General features: G+C 37.7%; 1 protein-coding gene across 3 annotated transcripts in view; it reads left to right on the forward strand.

Moving 5' to 3' along the window:
* Positions 1–1124: 1124 nt before the first annotated feature.
* Positions 1125–20001, forward strand: part of VHA-A1 (vacuolar proton ATPase A1) — a 45517-nt gene continuing 26640 nt past the window's right edge. Inside the window, exons 1-4 of one of the 3 annotated variants that reach the window (XM_077383460.1) lie at positions 1125–1466; positions 10734–10778; positions 11754–11876; positions 11999–12106. In XM_077383460.1, the coding sequence (XP_077239575.1) occupies positions 1326–1466; positions 10734–10778; positions 11754–11876; positions 11999–12106 (417 nt within the window). In that variant the 5' untranslated portion in view covers positions 1125–1325. Of the gene's footprint in view, positions 1467–10733; positions 10779–11719; positions 11877–11998; positions 12107–20001 lie in introns of those variants that run through there. The other 2 variants (XM_077383461.1, XM_077383462.1) reach the window with 2 other exon arrangements.

Genomic DNA, 20001 nt, shown 5'->3' on the forward strand with positions numbered 1-20001 from the left:
TAAGAGAAGTGCCCACCAAATGAATAGTTGCAATGGTTGAAGATGACTAGTTTCACCACTAACTACAATTTATCTAATCCAGCTTGAGTTTTTGGTGGGGCCATAAAAGATCTCACTTATAGATTGGCCCCCTTTTTTCTTCCCTAGCTTAGTGTATTTACGACTGCTCTTTTTTGCAGTAGAAAGGGTGACATGGGGAAGAAGAGAGGGCTAATATATCATTTCCTCTACATAATCTAGACTATTTATCCAGGGTGGGCCCCTCTATGAAGTTTCCATAAGATGCTTCCATTACATATAAAATGTAATTCCAAATTTCCAATCCTGTGAGTTTGGATTGTCGGAATAGGTTGCTGGAATCGGGATCTGATTCTAGCGCAGTTCCAATGTTAATAAAAAAAAAGGGAAATGTTATCAGCACAACCATATTTTGATGATCGCACTCCTCACTTTATTAAAAAGTAAGGTATGGTCCACACCATAGGATGATCCAAACCATCCATTAGATGGGCCGCAGCATAAATAGGTTGTGCCCCAAAAATCATTCCCATAGGTTGATCCTAACGTTCCAATGGAATTGACACCTGGGCAGAATTAGAGTAGAAAAATACTGGAATGTGTTTCCCACCCCAAGAAGCAGTATTCTAATTCCACTCCTGTTGGAATGCAATTTTTATTTCACATATATATATATATATATATATAGAGAGAGAGAGAGAGAGAGAGAGAGAGAGGAATATGATTGTTAGCTTGAAGCTCATATAACTTATATGAGCTTGAGGGCCCAAACACATGTGCACCCACATTGTTATGATCCAAAGCATTTATTTGAAAGGCCCTTACATAGATAGGGTGTGTACAAACAGCTATATGAGCTTCAACCTCACAATCATTTTTCCCCTCATATATATATATATAATTTTATTTTTTTTTGAATTAAAATTTTTATTTTTATTTTTTCTCATTCCGTTTGATGAAGAATTGGAATTGGATCCCATTCCCGAAATCCTCCAGCCCCTCGAAAAAATGGACTATTTTCGTAATTTCATTAGATTCCAAGGGCATTTCCAAACCCCTCACCGTTTATTTTTCCGCTGAACATTTTCCATTTTACCCACCTTTTACTCGGTGTTGCGCAGCGTGTTTAGTAAGGAACGGGAATAAAACTTTTTGCGCACTTCCAATGGCAGTTGCGACCTCTAAACTGAAAACCGGGCCCCAACAAGAGCAAAGACTAAAAAAAAAATAGGGTTTCTCAGATCTGAAGATTTCTCTCTACAGAGATCGAGAAAAACCAGAAGAAAAATCTCCTCTGTTCATGGAAGATGATTACGTTCGACAATTTACCGGCCATGGATTATCTCCGCTCCGAAAAGATGAGCTTCGTTCAGCTCATAATCCCCGTCGAATCTGCTCACAGAGCCCTCACTTATATAGGTGAACTCGGCCTCGTTCAATTCAAAGATGTAAGAATCAAACCAGATCTGAATACTTCTATCGATTTGATAAGTCTCTCATTTTGATTCCAATCGATTCCATTTGTAGTGTTTTATTTATTTATTTATGAATTCAGGTTATGATTCGTTTGGATCATTTGTTGATTTGGTCTTTTTCTTGTATTTTGATCTCAGTTGTTTGTAATCTAGTTAACTTATTTATTCTCTACTGGATCTTAATGATTTATTTACTCACTGCAATTTAAAGACATAATAACCAAACCAGATCTGCTTACTTCTATCGAATTGATAAGTATCTCATGTTGATTCCAATCGATTTGTTGTCTGCTTGCTTGCGGATTTCTTTTTAGGTTATGATTTGTTTGGATCATTTGTTGATTTATACCACTTGTGATTTGGTCGATTTCTTCTATTTTTATCTCATTTGTCTGCAATCTAGTTAATTTATTTACTTACTACTGGATCTTGATAATTTTGTTTCTTCACGTTGATGATTTGATCCTTTTAACTTTTTTTTTTTCCTTTTTTGTGTGTGTGTATTGTTTGCTTGATCTGTTTCCGAATTTTGAGGCGGTGATTGGAAGTAATTAGTAATTCATTAGTTTTTAGGGGCATGACTTGCTATTTATGTCATTTGCATTGAGATCTTAGAAGTAGAATGTATACTTAGCATCTCGGACAAGTGTATACATTGAGGAGAACACAAAGGATGGTGTGGATCTTGCAGCTAGCACCTTCCACTATGAAAATCGTGAATTGGTGTTTTATATGGCAAAAGAATACTAGCCTCAAGAAGACGTAAAAGGATTGGAGATAACTCATGCCATAATTTTCTAAGATTAACTTGTAGAAATGATACCTCTTGTGTCTTAATCACCCAATTGTTATATGAAGCAAATATGTTCAAAATGTAGCCAGAACTCTCAACCTAACCTGTCAAAATCGGGTATCGCATGATCACTTAAAGTATTGAATATAACTTGGTGGGGTTAGTGACATGGGACTTGTGTTGCAAAAATGCCTGGCTTTGTGCTTTCATCATTATTAGAGTGAGTTCAATCTCATCTTTTAGAAAAAAAAAGAGTGATTTCAACTTTGCTATTGAGCATCTTTTCCAATTGAAATATCGATGCCTATTATTGTCTTTTGTCTTCACATGGACATAGGGGTTGTCATGAATCATATTGTGGTCTGATTCTCCATGGTCCCCAATTGAATTGCCCATAACATATTCAATGCTCTGCTCTTGTCACAAAAGCCACTCACACTCTGGCATTTCCATTGTTTTTTCCTTTTTTCTGTTTTTTTTTTAAAACTCAAAAAGTAAAATATATTGATAGGAGAAAGAATACAGATGCCAGCCACAACTAGAGTAAAAACACCAAAAATATTAAATAACAGGATTACAGGCTAGGCATCTCATGCGAAAGCATCAAAATAGTGTACGAAACACCACACTTGGCTAATGATTCGACACTCTTATTCCCTTCCGCATGAATAAGAGAGGAGCACTGGAAACACAACAAAATTGTCCTTTATCTCTCTAAAGTGATGTCTAAGCCTCCAAGGAAAAGAGGACTCCACCCTAAGCCGCATAATTATGTATAGGGAAGTCTCCTTCCATCCAACTCCTAGTGGGACCTAATTGAGCAGCAAGCTTAATCCCAATCCACATAGCCCAAACTTCCGCTTCTGCTGTGTAATTGTTACTACCTGCATAAGCCATGATAACTCTACTATTTGTGTTAGAGAAGCCACCCATCAGTAGGGACTACCCATACCTAAGGGAGGGGGACGCATTTATCAAAATCCAATTGTTAATAATATATTGGACGACAACACAACATACTTAGATTTTGATCCGTGTTCAGATACTTCAATGATCCAGTTGATAAGAAGACCAAGGGTCTTACCTTTACTAGATGATCCATATCATTGAGGGGAAGAGAGTTCTTCATAAGCATTCTATCCTCTTGTTAGCAGCCGATTTTTTTTATTACACCACCAGGACCAAAAGGAGTTGACGGAAGGGAGCAAAAGAATTACAGCATATTCTAAAGAGACAGAAGAAATAACTCAAAATTTGCTTTGTCCAAGGTACATAAGAAATTAGTGGAGAGGGGTCTCCATCGAAAAACCATAGATAGTGCAATCATGAGAATCAGACACACTCTAAAGCAGAACGATCGAAGGAAGGACTAATACTTCGTTGTGATTCCAAACTGATATAGGACAGATCTATGGAAGGGACGTTAGGCGTGAAAATGATGGGTGAAAATTAGGATTTTGGGTCCTAAAATGGGCGATTAGATTGGAAAAATTATTTCTAAAAGATTTAGTGTAAGTTTAGAAGGATGTAGACATGTACCGAGAATGTGCAGGCATATGCCAGGAAGGTGTAGACATATTCCAGAAATGTGCAGACGCATGCGTGGATGGTACATACATATGCTGGGAAGGTGCAGGCAAGGGTTTTTTTGTGAGACTAAGGGCCGTAGGGATCAAAGAATAATATGCAGAGATCAACTCAACTCAACAAAGCCTTTGTCCCAAACTTGTTGGGGTCGGCTAAATCAAAGAATAATATGCAGAGATCAAGAACTAAAAATAAAAAAAGTATTAAAGCAACAAATTAAAGAAAAAAAATCAGACAAGATACGTATCTCAAGGCATTCCACCAAGAGTTTTTTCTTGGCATCTTACCAAAGGTGAAGAAGATTATACTAGAATCACACTAGCAACAACCTAAGCATCACCCAGGTACCAGGCTTTGCACTTTGGGGAAGATCAAGGCATCATACCTTGAGGATGAAGGCTTCGCACCCACACTTTTGCACAGCAGCAAAGAACAATCCTTTTCATTCATTCACCCATCCATAATATCCATCATTATCATTATTAAAAGAAAAGTTCCATGAGGGTTACAATATATATGTAAAAAAAAAGAACTAGAATTGTAAAAACCTAAACATAATACTTTTGGACCAAAATATCCTCTAATGACCGAAAGACTCACTCCTCAATTAAAATTCCCGTAATGCATGTGTGAGGCCTATTTAAAATACTCATTACTCAAAGAACTTAGGTGATTGCGATGGAAAAAGATTCTAATACCCCCTATAACTTAATATGGCTTAATATCACTCTAAAAATTATATAAAACTCTTTTAACACTAATGATAGGTCCCATCTTCTTAATTCTTTGATTCTTCATGTCATTTTGGATGGCCCCCATCGTATTCTTTTTGATTAGTTGGTCCTCAGTAGGATTTTTCTATGAATCGCACTCCATGTAAAGGTCTTGGCCCTAGTGGAAGCTGGAGACTGCCAAACATTAGTGAAGGCCTTGAAATCAACTAGTGGCGTTTAAAAGCTAGTGGCATGAAGCTTTCGTGTGTTGGATTATAACAAAATGCCGTGAAATCAGAATTCAAGGTAAAGAAGTGACACTTGTGCCAATCATGTACTTGCTGACCTGCAGTAGGGGCCTTTTGGCCCCTATGGGACTATATCGTTGGTGAAGAGATAAGCCGTAGTGGGCCACCTTGAAGCATAATTCCTATCGGATGGCAGGATGGGTAAATGCTTGCATGTCCTATGTCCATCCTTGTAGATCTCATAATGTGTTGGTGGTGCTCAAACTTAATTTTGATAGCAGCAACACGGTATTTGGGGACGCAGCTGCTTCAATTAGAATGGATGACTGGGGGGGGGGGGTAATTTCAGACTTTCACTAAAGAGTAATTTTGGCTTTTGCAAGAGTGTGTGGAAATAATCAGGCAATTGATGTTGAATTGAAAGCTGCTCAATTTGGAATATAGTGCTTGACAGAAATTGTGTGAATCTGTGATAAGGCATGGATAGAAAGATATTCTTATATTACCATCTGCTAGAAAAAAGATTCTAGGCTTTGCTGGAATTTTTTTTTAATGGTAAAAGACTTTCATTGATAAGAAACAGAGGCCGAGGCAATCCCAGCTCTAGCCGTCCGATATTTTCTGTGGTCATGATTAAACCAAGATGCAACTTGGTAATGACGGTAACCATTAACCCAAAAGGTAAACAATCCCCTTTAGCGTTTTCGTTCCTAAAATTTTGAAGTCCCAAAAATCACAACCATATTTCTGGATTTGGAGCTTCTGACCATGGATAAATTTTCTTTTGGCGGCAACCGGTTTTGTTCCCTTCCAGCAAAGCCATTGACAATGGAGGAATTTAAGCCGGCTGCAAATATGTCAGATCGATGAGCAACGCCAGTTAAAAATCCACGCCCATCTGATCTCCCTTGTCTTGGAAGCAAGGGTGATGTTTGATGAAATACTAGAGCTTACAGCTTGTCCAGGCTTTCTTTGTCTTGAAATGGTGCTGTTTGATGTGTTCTTTATAACAAAAAATTGTCAAAGAGATGTCAGAGTGGCTTGTAGCTACAACGTCATTTGACTGTCCTTGATTTTTGTCATTCTCTGTAGTTGATCTATGGAATCACTAGCATCCTCTACAAGGCAACGAAGAAGACTTCCCATGAAAACAGCCATCATTGTAATGGGCTAGCAGATTGAAAATCCCATTGAGATTTGGAACTATTTTCTGCTAAATCTTATAATCTGTGCTCATTAGCAACACTGAAAGTGTCCCTAAAGCAAGATAGGGCAATTCCAAAACACTAATAAAGTATCAAGGACTAGTGAAACTAATTAACAATTAAGCTTCTATACAGCATAGATATATAGAAACATCAACTCCAATGAATCATACTGTGGACATTGGTGTCCTGCAAACTGAAATTTAATTAAATTTGTTTAACCGTCAATCTGAAGGCCACAGGTCCATAGTTGGGATCATCCAATCATAACGAGCAACCCAAGGCGAGGCCTGTGGATGGGTTGCCCAGATCAATGGCCTGAAATTTTTGAAGAGAGAGTTGGATTTGAGCTTTTGGCAGAGGCTACAAGGACCTTTTCTTTTGTGGAGAGAGCTAGTAAATCAAGAAGTTAAGATTTTGTATGGGGTTAGAATTTGGGTTGAAAACAAGAGATGAAGAGGATGATGAGGTAAAAGGTGAGAGGGGGGCTGAAGGAAGAGAAAATGCGTCTCCGGTAGCTTCATTTCTTACCTTGCCGCCGTGATTTGCTGTCGATATTGTCGTATTTTCTGCCCTAGAAAGCAGGAAGGGGAAGGGTGGGTCGTGATTTTACCTTTTTTACATTTCTAGTTACCGTCATGTCCAAGTTTCATCTTAGTTTAATCTTGACCGCAAAAAGTATCGGACGACTAGAGCTGGGTGACGAAGCGTTTTCGGCTACGTCGCGACACATGTGTAACGGCCTCGCTAGATACTCCTTCTCTAGCTAATTTATCCGCCTCACCATTGACAGATCGCCTTACATGATTAAATAGAATCGATGTACCCCCAATCCTATCTTGGATTTCATCAAATAACGTAGCAAATCTCCAAGGGATCTCGTGTGAATCTCGAAGCCGTCTAATAATGTTAAGGGAATCCCCTTCTATCACCACCTTGTTCAAATCCACGTTTTGGAGCAATTTGATACCTTGGTGTATGTCACGTACTCCTGCCTCATTCGCATACGTCACCCCAATCAGGCCTCGAAATGTCCAAATCACTTCCCCTTCTTCATTTCTCAACAAACCTCCAATACCCGACGGCCCGGGATTCCCCATGTTATAGCCATCAAAATTTAACTTTAGGATACCTTGTCGGGGAGGCAACCACCTTTGAACAATTTTGGGTTCGATGGTCGACGTGTTACAAATCTCTCTCCAATGCCATAAGTAATATGCCGATACAAATCTGAAATTTCCTAAAGTTTTCCCCATGATATGGTTACGCAATCACCTTGCTAAACACAAATTGTGCTCCCTTTGAGAATCCCTTAAGGCTCTGTTCACTTGCGTTATCGGGAAATCGAATCCTGGGAAAACACTCCTTTTTTTCCCGAGAAAGCTAAAATGTGGGTGTTCGCTTGCTTTTCTGGGAAAGTAACATAGCCTAGGTTGAAAATGAAATAAATGAAATGGAAATGGCAAATAATGACGTGAAAATCTCTCTTTTCCCACAAGAGTGGGAAACCAAATCCCACTAATTTGGTGCGATTTGGTTTCCCAGGAAAAGAAACTCTGTGTTATGTAAAAAAAAAAAAAGAAAGAAAGGCAAGAGAAAAAAATAACGGCCAAAAGGGTTCTTGGGGTTTATCATACGAAGACCAGCGTCTTCTTCCTTGCTTGTTAACAAAAGACGAAGACCAGCGTCTTCTTCCTCGACGAGAAAGCTTATCAGGTATGGGTTTCTTTTTCTTTTTTTAATTAATATGAGTTAGGGTTCTTGGGGTTTCTTGGCTGGAAGAAGAAGATAATGGTGGGTTTTGAAATGGGTTTCTTGGCTGGAAGAAGAAGATAATGGTTGGGGTTTAGAAATGGGTTTCTTGGCTACAAAAAGAAGATGATGGTTAAGGTTTAGAAATGGCTTTCATGGCTGAAATGGGTCTATTCCACCGAAACCCTAGGTCATCTCCCCCCCGATTTTTCTTGTTTTCTCTTGGTCAGCTCCCCCTCTCTACTCCACCAAAACCCTAGCTCATCTCCCCCTCTGTTTTTTCTTATTTTCTCTTGGTCAGCTCTCCTCTCTACTCCACCGAAACCCTATGTCATCAAATCCTCTGTTTCTTCTTCGTTTCTCTGGTTCAGACCTCCTTCTGTTGCAGAAATGAGTAATAAATCCCCCCTAAAATCAGATCCGATTGATCCTTGCAAAATCGTTGGGTTAGGGTTTGGTATGTGGGTTTATTTTTTCATTTTAGGGCTGCATGTGGGTTTCTTTTTTTTCATTTTAGTGCATGGATGTGGGTTTTTTTTTTCGTTTTGTGCTTTGAATGTGATTTGTTGGTTCTTTGTTCTTTTTTCTTCTTCATTTTTTGTTCTTATGGTTTGGATATGTATTCTTTTTTTTTTGGGGTTCTTTTTACTCCAAAGAGCTTCTGATTTCTATATTAAAGTTATTTTTGGGTTGGTTTTTTAGTGTTTAGTGTTTTGTATTTTAGGTTTTTGGGTTTATTTCCATAAAATTGTGATGACATTTACAGTTTCTACTGATAAATAGTTGGCTTGTTGGCAATGGGGTTTGGATTTTCAGTTTACTTGCCTTTTTGTCTTGGTGCCAAATGAATAAGTTGGTGTTTCTCATCTAATGCCTCGAAAGAAATGAGCCCTCAAATGTCACTGATGATGGTTGATATGAAGGAAGGAAAATGAGAACATATATCTTTCAAAAATGATTAAAATGTTTAAAATGATTTTTTATGTTTAGGTTTCCCACCAATGTTTAATTGGCAAGTGAACAGGAGTGGGAAACCTTTTCCTACACAATTTCCCGGCATTTCCTGCGCAAGTGAACAGGCGTGGGAAACCTTTTCTTGCACAGTTTCTCGGGATTTCTTTTCCTTTTGCCACGTCAGATTCTCGGAAAACCTTTTCTTTTCCTTTCCGGAGAAAACAAGTGAACGGAGCCTAAAAGTTCTTCCATTTCTTTCTTTCCAAAGAACCCATATGGTAGCCAAAAAGGAGATCTGCCATAGTATTTTTCCTTTCCTTTTCAATGGTCCCAAAGCTCAACTTTCCACAAGCTCTACAAACCTAAGCCGGGAACACCCATGCTATCCCAAATTTGGCGAGTAATCTTCCCCAAACCTCACTGGCCATCTTACAATGGACTAAGAGGTGGTCCACTGATACTCTAGACTCAATACAAAGGGCGCAATGATCAATTATCAACATATTCCTTCTCTAAGAAAATCAATAGTCTGTATCCTCTCCAAGGTAGCTGCCCAACCAAACATGCATACCCTTGGTGGCACTTGGAGGTCCCATATTTTAGTTGCTTTGGAGGGAACAGCCGAACAAGGCTAGGTAGAAGTTTATGGTAAATAGATTTAATCGAGAATTCTCCATCTGAGTTCCGGACCCATATTCTTTTATCTTCCCCATCAAGCTTGATGTAGCAGCTTTCTATAATCTCCAAGAGCCTTCCCACCAAATCTAGTTCGCTGTCAAAAAACTTCCTTCTGAAAGATGGCGCCCATGTCACCCTGTTCTCTATTCGGCTGAAACACTCCGTCTCCGTAACCTCTTTTACCGACGCTAGGGCAAACAACTGTGGAAAGATCTCTTTAAGAAGAACATCTATGCACCATTTGTCCCACCAAAACCGAACTCTGTCCACGATATATACTTTGAATCTCACCCCTTCTGAGGATTTCGCTTTGAACGACATAATTTCCCGTCATAAAGTTCTCCCGTTCTTTCTAAACTTATCCCTTTTTTTTTTAATGGTTTCTTTCTAAACTTATCCTCTGCTCCCCAATGGCCTTTACACGATCAATATTTAGTATCAATCACTCTTGCCCACAGCTGAGGCCTTGCTGGAAATATTGGTACCTCTCATCTTCTAAGATGACCATATTTTGAATAGCTTCCTAACCACTTCTTTGAGAAACTCCTTTGTGGATTGACCCTTCCTTACTCTTAAGAATATATCCTTTACGGTTGCTTATGTTGAAAGACGTGATTCCATCACTATAGCAAATCTGTAAGCATATTGCTACTTTTGATTGATATCTTCTTTGTGGAAATCAAATCTGTAAGCCTATTGCTACTTTTGATTGATATCTTCTTTGTGGAAATCAAATTTTTTATTCGGGGTTAATTCTATTTCACCAAGTTATTTGGATTGCAAGATGAGTAAGGATACTCTTTCTAATTGTTCAACTTTCTGCATCGTAATGATAGGATTTCGTTCTCTTTATGTACCTTGTCTACAAACAGTGGTCTATGCCCAATTCAAACATGGAACTTTTATTTCGAACTGTCTTTATGTGCCGTGTCTACAAACATTGGCCTATGCCCAATTCAATCACGAAAAACTTCTACGAAACCTCTGTGATCCTTTAAATTAGACTTTCGTTAGTGTTGCATGCTTTGATGGCTGAGGTATGTTGATTATCACATGACTAATTACCCAGCATAACCTTTTGTACTAAGTTTATGAACTTGTTACATGGGGTTGTTGATATACAAAACTTGTTAATATATGACTTTAGCCAAAGAAAACTCTTTCAGAATCTCTGTTTATTTGCTTATCAGAAAAAGATTCTGGAAGCAAATACTTTTTTCATATCTTTCTGTCCATTTACTGTTTCATGTTCATGAAATTGTCTTTGAGTTGATCTCTCAGATGTCCTCACTTTGTTATCTTCTTTGCAGTTAAATGCTGACAAAAGCCCTTTTCAACGAACATTTGTGAATCAGGTATTTGCTGCCCTTAACTATTTATTCTTTTCAGAAGTTGCCTCCAAAATATACTTTTTAATTCATTAATAACGGAGCAAGCTTGCCATTAAAAAAAATAACGGAGCAAGCTTTTATTAACCATGATAACAAAGATAAATTTGGTAGCCTAGTTTCTTCTGTAGCTTCCTTTCATAATCCTCAGATGGTAACTATTGTTTGTGTTTATGTCCCATATGTTGTGTGAACTTTTGCAATCCAAGTGAACTGCTCTCGCCAATGAGCCTCTAATTGTACAGTGGTCAATCCTGCCAAAATTTCTAACATTTGTTTAAAGCACAGAAAATGCAAGGTGCTTTATTTTTGAAATGGATAGTGTCATATATTTTCTCCCAAGCTCAAGTTTTGGTCAAGCTATTTTAGTAACTGAATTGTCTAGGAATCAATTCCGATGCAGGGGTGGCCTTGCGGGCCCTTGGCAGAAGATCCATACAACTATAGATAATTCACACATACACATGGAAATTCTGCTTGCTTTTTATCATTGGCTCTTAAGATACATATTTTAGATGACAGTCCGTTGGATGCCAATTGTCAGTTCAATGCGCAAGAGTTTTCATATTCTTATGCTATAAATATGTAAACACGAATTGGAATGTCTAACAACCTCTGACGTGTGGTCTTGATGGAAAGCAGGGGATTCGCCTATATAGGTTTGCCCTTTTCTGTTGAAACTGTAGCTATGAATTTGTGTGTCTAAAATCTAAATGTATTAGCACGTCTTCTACTGCTTTAAATTTGTAAGAATGAATCTGCAGGTGATTTTTAGTGCTTGATATAATTTTTTTTCTAGTGTGTTTTTTCTTCTTTTTTTTTCTTTCAAATCAAAATAAATTCCCCTGCAAGCAGGGAATAAACTTGTTTGAAATTCATGCCCGAATGTTTGTGAGCTCCTTTCACAGTTTCACCAGAGGTTCGCTGATAGCTATTTCATAGGTTAAACGATGCGGGGAGATGTCAAGGAAGCTACGATTTTTCAAAGATCAAATCAGTAAGGCTGGTCTATTATCTTCTGCTCGTCCTTCCTTGCCACTAAATATTGATTTGGAGCAGCTAGAGGTGTATATCTTTATTATTAACTGTTCTTTCTGGCAATAAATTTATACTCTTTTTCTTTTTCCCAGAACGGTTTATTCAGAACACTAACAGGGGTTAGTAATTGTAACTCCTCTTGTTTTCAGATACAACTTGCTGAGCATGAAACTGAGCTTCTAGAAACAAATGCAAATAGTGAGAAGCTGCGGCAAACTTACAACGAGCTCTTGGAATTCAAATTAGTATTGCTGAAGGTACTTGCGTTTACAATTTTCTTATCAGATGTTTCTGCTCGGAGAAATACTCGTATACCAGCATCTTGTCTTTTGTCATGGTCATGTTATAAGGTTACTTTACAATGTTATTGCTTCTACAATTGGGAGCCATTCTCTTCTATTTGGTGGAGACTCCTCTATTTCATTGGAATGTGCTTGTTGATTTTTCTCTTCATATTAACCATTTCACATTACTACGATCTGAAAACTTGTTCATATTTGGGGATTCAGATTTCTTAGTGCCATCACTCTCCTTTGTTGCCTTTTCATAAGTTGATTGTTTATAAGAAGCATTGCTCTATGGCTTACGTGGATAGTCCTTATGTTTTTTTTTCATTCTGATGTGTTTTAAATGCTTGCAAGACACACTTGGGTGAAAGAATACAAGATATCATATTATATTTATAGAGAGCAACTAATTACTGGTCCTTTTCTCCCTTTATTCTTTTTCCTGTCTGTATGAACCATCACTAAGCCCCATAGGAAGGACTCCATGGATAGGTGCTACAAGGATTTCCTTGGTGGAGTTGTGGGGTCGGACATGGTGTCTTCTAATACAGTTTCAACTTTTAAATTAAAATTGGTGGATACGAGGTCTAGCTACTCTGGAGAAAAGGGGAGGGGTTGGAGCCTAGAGGTAATCTTAGTCAAAGATAGGGGTAAATAGAGGTGAAGATGGCGGTCAATTAGGTTTAAGTGGTATTTTTTTTACGAACTAATTTAGTACAAAAATAGTCCCTTACTAGTGAGTAAGAGAAAGAGGCTTTTGTAAATTTAAAGGAATTGGGCTGGGGAGGAAGATAGAGGTGAAAAAAGTGTACATTTTAAGGGAAGAGGATTATTTGTAGTCTTTTAAAGGGGTTAGTCCTTTGTTTTGCCTTTGATGAAAATGAACTTTTGGGATTCTGTTTGGAAACGTCTTGTGAATGTTGTTTGTTTGTTTGGGGTATTAAGTGAAAACTTGGGGTCCAGTGCAGCAACTTCATGTAAGGTTGGTAGTTAAGGATCCCTTTTTGTCATCGCTCATTGTAAGTGGGTTGATGGGGGTGGTTGCCTATCACATTTGTTAGTGGTGGCTTCTTCAAATTTCTTCGCGATGGGGTCTTAGGAATGTGCACCATCTGATTTATTTGTGCAAGTTTCGATGTGGTTTCTTTTCAGCGTGTTAGTAGGTGATGATCCCTTTAAGGGGTTCCCTCATTGTCAGTAGACCCATGAAGGATGGTTGTCCGACCTATCCATCAATGCGGGCATTCTTAGGATTTCTCGTGGATAAGGAGCATGCATGTCTAGTTTAGGTGTTGAAATAGCACTTAGGGTCGTTTATAGGAAGTGCTTAAGTGGGGTGTAGAGAATATGGAAGGGGTGCCAAGATTGTGGGGTTTATCAAGTGAAGCCCATGTGGAAGGGACTAGGGAATAGTCAGGTTCCTTGAGTGAAAGGAAAAGGATTTTGGGTGGGTTTGACAAATCCTTTGACAATAAAGCGGAAGGGGAAAGGCAATCATGAACTTCAAAAATTAAATCTCAATAATTCACTATGGTAAGAGATCTTTCGAAAAAAGAATGGATGCTTAATCTAAATTCAAGCTTTGGCGATATTGCAACACGGTCTCTCTCTCTTTTTGTTTATCTCTCTCTCCCTCTCTCTTTAATATTTTTTTTCCCTATGTGTGTGGGTTTGGTTGCAGATAAATGAAAGTATGTTGCATGTTTTGCTTTTCTCTTGTGTGACTTGTTGATATGGGATCCTACTACCTTATTTGAAGTTAGATTTTAAATTTTGCATGCTCCCAAAAGGGACCTAAATATATTATCAATTATTATTTGGTGGCTAATGCAACTATGATCCTAGTGATCTAAATCCTGGAGATCAGTTTTGAGTTATCAACTCACATGGAAGAGGATAGGGCAAGGCTGTCTGTCACAAACATAGAAAATCTGTTCTAAATCTAGAAAAGAGGGTGGGTCTCAAGAACTTGGAGGCGGGAAAGATGCGGGATCTGAGGATAATCTGTATATTGGTCTCAAGAGCTTAGAGGCGGGTAAGGTGAGGGATATGAGGATAATCTGTACATTGCTCCCTAAATGAAGATCATTCTCAGAGTGTTAGAAGGTTCAGTAGTGGAGATTTAGAGCTGTGCTGAAGGAGGTTATCACAAGTCCTAAGGCTAATGTTGCAAAATTTTAAATTCAAGCATTTTGGTGATAGTGCACCCTGCTCTCTCTCTCTCTCTCTCTCTCTCTCTCTCTTTGTGGTTGAGTGTGGGTGTGGGAGGAGAGAGGGAGAGGGGGTGGGGTGGGGTGGAGATATTTGCAAGCATGTTGTTCTTTTGCTCTCGTGTGATTTTTGTGGATATGGGTTTTTTAGTATTTTATTGAAGCTAGTAGTGAAGGTTTGCATGTTTACATCGATTTGATCAAAATCCATAACAATTTTTGTTGGATGGACAGTGCATGTCCTAATGATCTAGATCTCAGAGATCAGCTTTGAGTTATTCTTGACTTTGTTCATTCTTCGTAGTAGAGGTTTGATGTGTTTGGTGGAGGCTTCAATGTTATGCGGCTACCCATGGAAAAAGGGGGTTCTTGGATAATAAATAGCATGAGAACAGCCACCTCAGATGAATCAAATGAATAAGACAAAATCTGCTGAAAAGTGAGCCTATGTGGCTGTTCTGTCATGCAAAAGTCAGCCGCGAGATGCCTTTCCACGAAATTCCCTAGCAAATCCAATATATGTGTGTGCGCGTGCGCGAACATCATATAAAATTCTTATAATTAGATAGATAGATAGATATACCACATTTAGTAATTAATAGCACTTAGATCTAGATAGGTAAATAAATTTGATAGTTTAATTTAATAGGTAAATATATTAATATATGGATTAAATATAGCTAAGTTTTTCTATAGTGATATTTAATAGCAATGAATTATTGATAGGTAAAGTAGTTTAATAGCACTTAGCTTTTAAATATGTAAATAAAATCAATGGCTCTTAGCAATATAGGTATGCAAGTGTATCTATAATGTTTTAAATAGTGTGGGATGTGTGGATCCCGCTCATGCTTTCTCGATATATATATATATATATATATATAGGAAAATGATATCAACACAACCATGTTTCGATAATTGCACCAACCCATCTTGTCTTAGAAAGATATATATATATATATATATATATATATATATATATAGAGAGAGAGAGAGAGAGAGAGAGAGAGAGAGAGAAGTGTTTCTAAGCACGTGCTTAGATTAACTTATCTAAGCATATGCTCAAAAACACATGTGGCCCACATTTTTTGGGGGATCCAAAGCATTCATTTGGAAGGCCCTTCCATGGATAGGGTGTGTAACAAAAATCAGCCCTATAGGATCATCCTAACCCAATCAAAGTTGGAGTGGAAAATGGACAGACACTGTGTGTCCATGGTTCTGCCCATTTTCCCCTCCACAAATGGCAGGGTTAGGATGATCCTATAGGGCTGATTTTTGGTACACACCCTATCCACGGAAGGGCCTTCCAAATGAATGCTTTGGATAAATATATATATATATATATATATATATATATATATATATATATATATATATGAGGAAACTTATGGTGAGCTAGCTTGCCCAATCACATGGGGGCCCACTTTGTTAGGATGATCCAAACCATTCATTTGAAAGTCCCTTACATAGATGGGGGGTGTACCAAAAATCAGCTCCATAGGATCATCCTAACCCCTCCATTTGTGGAGGACAAAAATGGACAGACCCCCCCATCTATGTAAGGCCTTGCAAATGAATGGTTTGGATCACTCCCCAAAATGTGGGACCCATGTGATTGGGCAAGCTAGCTCACCATAAGTTTGGTGAGCTTAAGCTCACCAACAGTTTCCTCTCTCTCTCTCTCTCTCTCTCTCTCTCTCTCTCTCTCTATATATATATATATATATATATATATATATATATATATATATATATATATATATATATATATATATATATATATATAGGAAAATGATATCAACACAACCATGTTTCGATAATTGCACTAACCCATCTTGTCTTTTATTATTTAAAGATCTGTCAAGTGTTGTTAACAGTTCCCAAACATTCAAAAAAATAAAAAGTTTCCACTATGAAATATCTTTGGATGGTAAATTGATTTATACCATAAGAACTTTTTTTTGAAAGATAAAAATGGAGATAATTATGTAAGGGTGCTATACCATAAGAACTTCTGCCTCTGCATCGTTACAATCCCTACTAGGGCCTGCATATGATAGAATAACCTGGTAGTTAGAATCAGAGAAAACTTAATGAAAGTAAGTATAAAATACATATATTGGCAAGAATGTAAACACACCTGATAAATGCAAAATTTCCTTTAATTATCAAATATCATATTAAATGGAAATTTCCTTAGAAGTATGAATGTAAGTTGCTTTAGAACCTTTTATCGCCATATCAGGCAAAATGATGAAATGCACAAGCTTCAACATAAGGAAATGAACCTTATTGTTCCGGACTTGCGGGACAATGCTTGTCACTGGGTGTTCGATGTTGTTAAACCTTATTGTTCTAGTCCTGCTTATATGATAGTCTCTTAATGTGTATTTGTGTTTTTTTTAGCATTTCTTGAAGTTTCATCTTAAAGTTCTATCATTTGCATATATTTTTAAATGTTTCCGTTGTTTTACAAGTTTTTCACCTAAATTTCCAGCCAAAGTCGACACATTTCCTTTTCTGTAGAGACCGAAACATATACAAAAACTGAAACCTGAAACCTTGTTTTCTTTTGCCTACTTTTGCCAGATGTAGTTTGTCTCATAGGGGTTGATGTCTGCCATCAGCTTGGGTTTTTTCTTCTTTTGGGTGGGTGGGGGTTGATTATAGCGGCGGGAGAAGATGATGGACTGATGTTTGATGTGGAAGTCTCCCTCAGTTTCACATGGTATGTGAGGAGGATCAGAGAGTTAATACTTATCAAATGTGACATTACAAGAGTTTAGGATCCCTCGTGAGAATAATACCATTCAGATAAGAAAAAGGATCCCTCGTGAGAATAAGTTATAATAGTGTTAGCCCTTATGCTCATGACTATACTTGCAGAAATGCATGCATGGTTTTAAATTTCGGTTTCGGTCGTCACGAAATGGAAACTTTTCGGTTTTAGTTTGAAAGCTTGTAAAATCAGGGAAACATATAGAAATATATCAAATGATAGAATTTAAAGATGAAACTTCAGAAAATGCTAGAATAAGCACAAATGCACACTTAAAAACCATCACATAAGCAAAAAAAAAAAAAAAAAAACTTTGAAGAAAAGCAAGACAACTATCCATAATGGTTTAAAAACATCGAACACCTAGTGACATGTACTATCGTGCATGTCAAATGATTTAGTACATACCAAATTTCACATGTAATTTATGTAAATGTTAATACATAAGACATGCACCACATTTCGCATGCAATTCAAATAAATATAATTATGTAATACATGCTGATATAGTAAGCAATCCCTCACTGTAATACATGCTGATATAGTAACCATTATTACACTTACCATTCTAGTCTATGCATTTTGGTCGTTTTGGTTTCAATTTCGGTGGGGATGGAAATGGAAATATTTCGGTTGTTTCATGTCACTTTCGGGGAAATTTAAAATCATGAATGCATGTCATGGTTTTTAGAGAAAATTTCTTTTGCTTAGACGTGGGCACATGAATGCAGAATATGCAACTCCGTGACGGAAGTTGGGAGTAGTCTGGCTTTCATCCTTGAAAGGCATGCTCAGGTGCACTGGCCTAGAATTGAAGATGGAAGGAGACAAGATGTTGTGTGTTGTGGTATGAAAAGCCTTAGTATGGGGATGTAGTTTTGGAGAGTGGAAATCATTTGATGGTTATTGGAACCAAGGGACTACAATATGGAGAGAATTTATAAAATGTAAGATATTCAGAAAGGGTTCTGCTTCACTGCGGGACATGGGTGGAGAAGATATGATTCTTGTTGGAAAAATGGTGTGGGAGTAGAACCTTAAAGGAGGACTTTTCTGTATTGTTTAATGTCGTTTCCATAAAGAGAATTATGTGACCGATTATTACCGTAGGTCTAATGGGAGGGTGGATTGAATTACAATTTTCGAAGATAATTTTTTGATTGGGAGATCCATATTGTAGCCTCTTTCCTAACCAAAATTATTTCGGTATGGATTATAAGATGCAGAAAGAATAGGAGATGGGCCTCAATTGGCTCCTTTACCATTGTTTCATTTTTAACCATCTGGTTCACAATTCTTTTCCCACCTTTCTTGGAGAACTTGGAGAGTCAAAGCCCTTCTGAGGATAAATGCATTTTGTTGGACAACATCAACTCAACTCAACTCAACAAAGCCTTTGTCCCAAACTAGTTGGGGTCAGCTAAATGAATCCTTCAGAAAAAATTCATGAAGAAGGTAAAAGGAATCTACTTGGCTCTAATCCTGGTTCCAGTTGGGTTTTTCTACGTGGATCATTTTCTTCCATTCTATCATATCCAAGGTCATGTTCTCTATTATGTTCCTAGATATCAAGTCTTTCCTCACTGTTTTTACCCAAGTTGTTTTCAGTCTGCCCCAACCTCTTTTTACTCCATCAATTTGGCACGAGTCGTCTCTTCTCACCGGAGTATCCAAAGGCCTACGCTGGATATGTCCAAATCATCTTTAGCGGTGCTTTCTCATCTTCTCCTCAATTGGTGCCACCCCCACCTTTTTACGAATGTCTTCATTTTTAATTCTATCTAACCTTGTGTGTCCGCACATCCATCTAAGCATTCGCATCTCCGCTACACTCATCTTATGCACATGCTGCTTCTTGGTGGCCCAACATTCTGAGCCGTACAACATTGTTGGCCTCACATCTGTCTTATAAAACTTTCCCTTCAACTTGGTAGGGATTTTGTTGGACAACATGTCTTGATAAAATCCTTACCATTTATCGCCTCTGACTTAGGCAAAGGATCATAGTCAGTCATTTTTTTTATGACGTAGGGTATCTCCACCCCAATTTTTAGGGCGGGACTATCATAGTTAATCATTGTGCATTATGGCTAGTTCACAAAAATGATATTGTTGATTATCTTTATGTACTATATTTTTTTATCGCTTCGGAGTTAGTTGGGCTCTTCCAAGTCATATTCATTTTGAGCTGTGGATTTTTGCCCATTTGGCATTCTAGAGGTAAGATTCTTTGGAGCCTATTCTGTGTTGCTATTCTCTGGCTTGTTTGTAAGGAAAGAATCAAGGTGGGAACCACCTCTTCATGAGTATTCGAAACTAAACTTCGACGAATTGAGTCTTTGCTCCTAGCTATTGCTCATGTATGCAAGGATGTGAGATTCAATATTTTTAGAATATTTATATATGGGAGTTTTGAATCCTTGCTATTGGTGTTTCCTCTATGAGAAACTGGTGGCGAGTCATTCTTTGACCTTGTATGGTCATCTATTTCTTAGCATTTTCGGACAATGCCGTCATTCTTTGATCCTGTATGCTCATCTATTTCTTATCATTTTAGGATAGTGCCGTAAATCACACATTTCTTGTTTTTCATATTTTGAAATATGCACACGCAAAAAATAAGCTATCTAATAAAACCGTATGTACTCTCTTACTAAGATGAGTAGTACTAACCATTTCTGATGATGGTGAGGCATTCTCCTTTGGGTCAATGTTTGCTGCACTTGAATTTTTGAAATATTGGTGGGAGGGTTTCGTGCCCTATCTGTTATCTACTAAGAAAGAATGGGAGGGTTTCATGCCTTATCTATTATATATACTAAGAGAGAGTGGACCTACTTTGCATTAGGAAGATCACTTGAAAAATATCATGA

Source organism: Tasmannia lanceolata, unplaced genomic scaffold, assembly GCF_043159265.1.
Source record: "Tasmannia lanceolata isolate RefF3 unplaced genomic scaffold, GAP_Taslan_0.1 ptg000006l, whole genome shotgun sequence".
Lineage (NCBI taxonomy): Eukaryota > Viridiplantae > Streptophyta > Magnoliopsida > Canellales > Winteraceae > Tasmannia > Tasmannia lanceolata.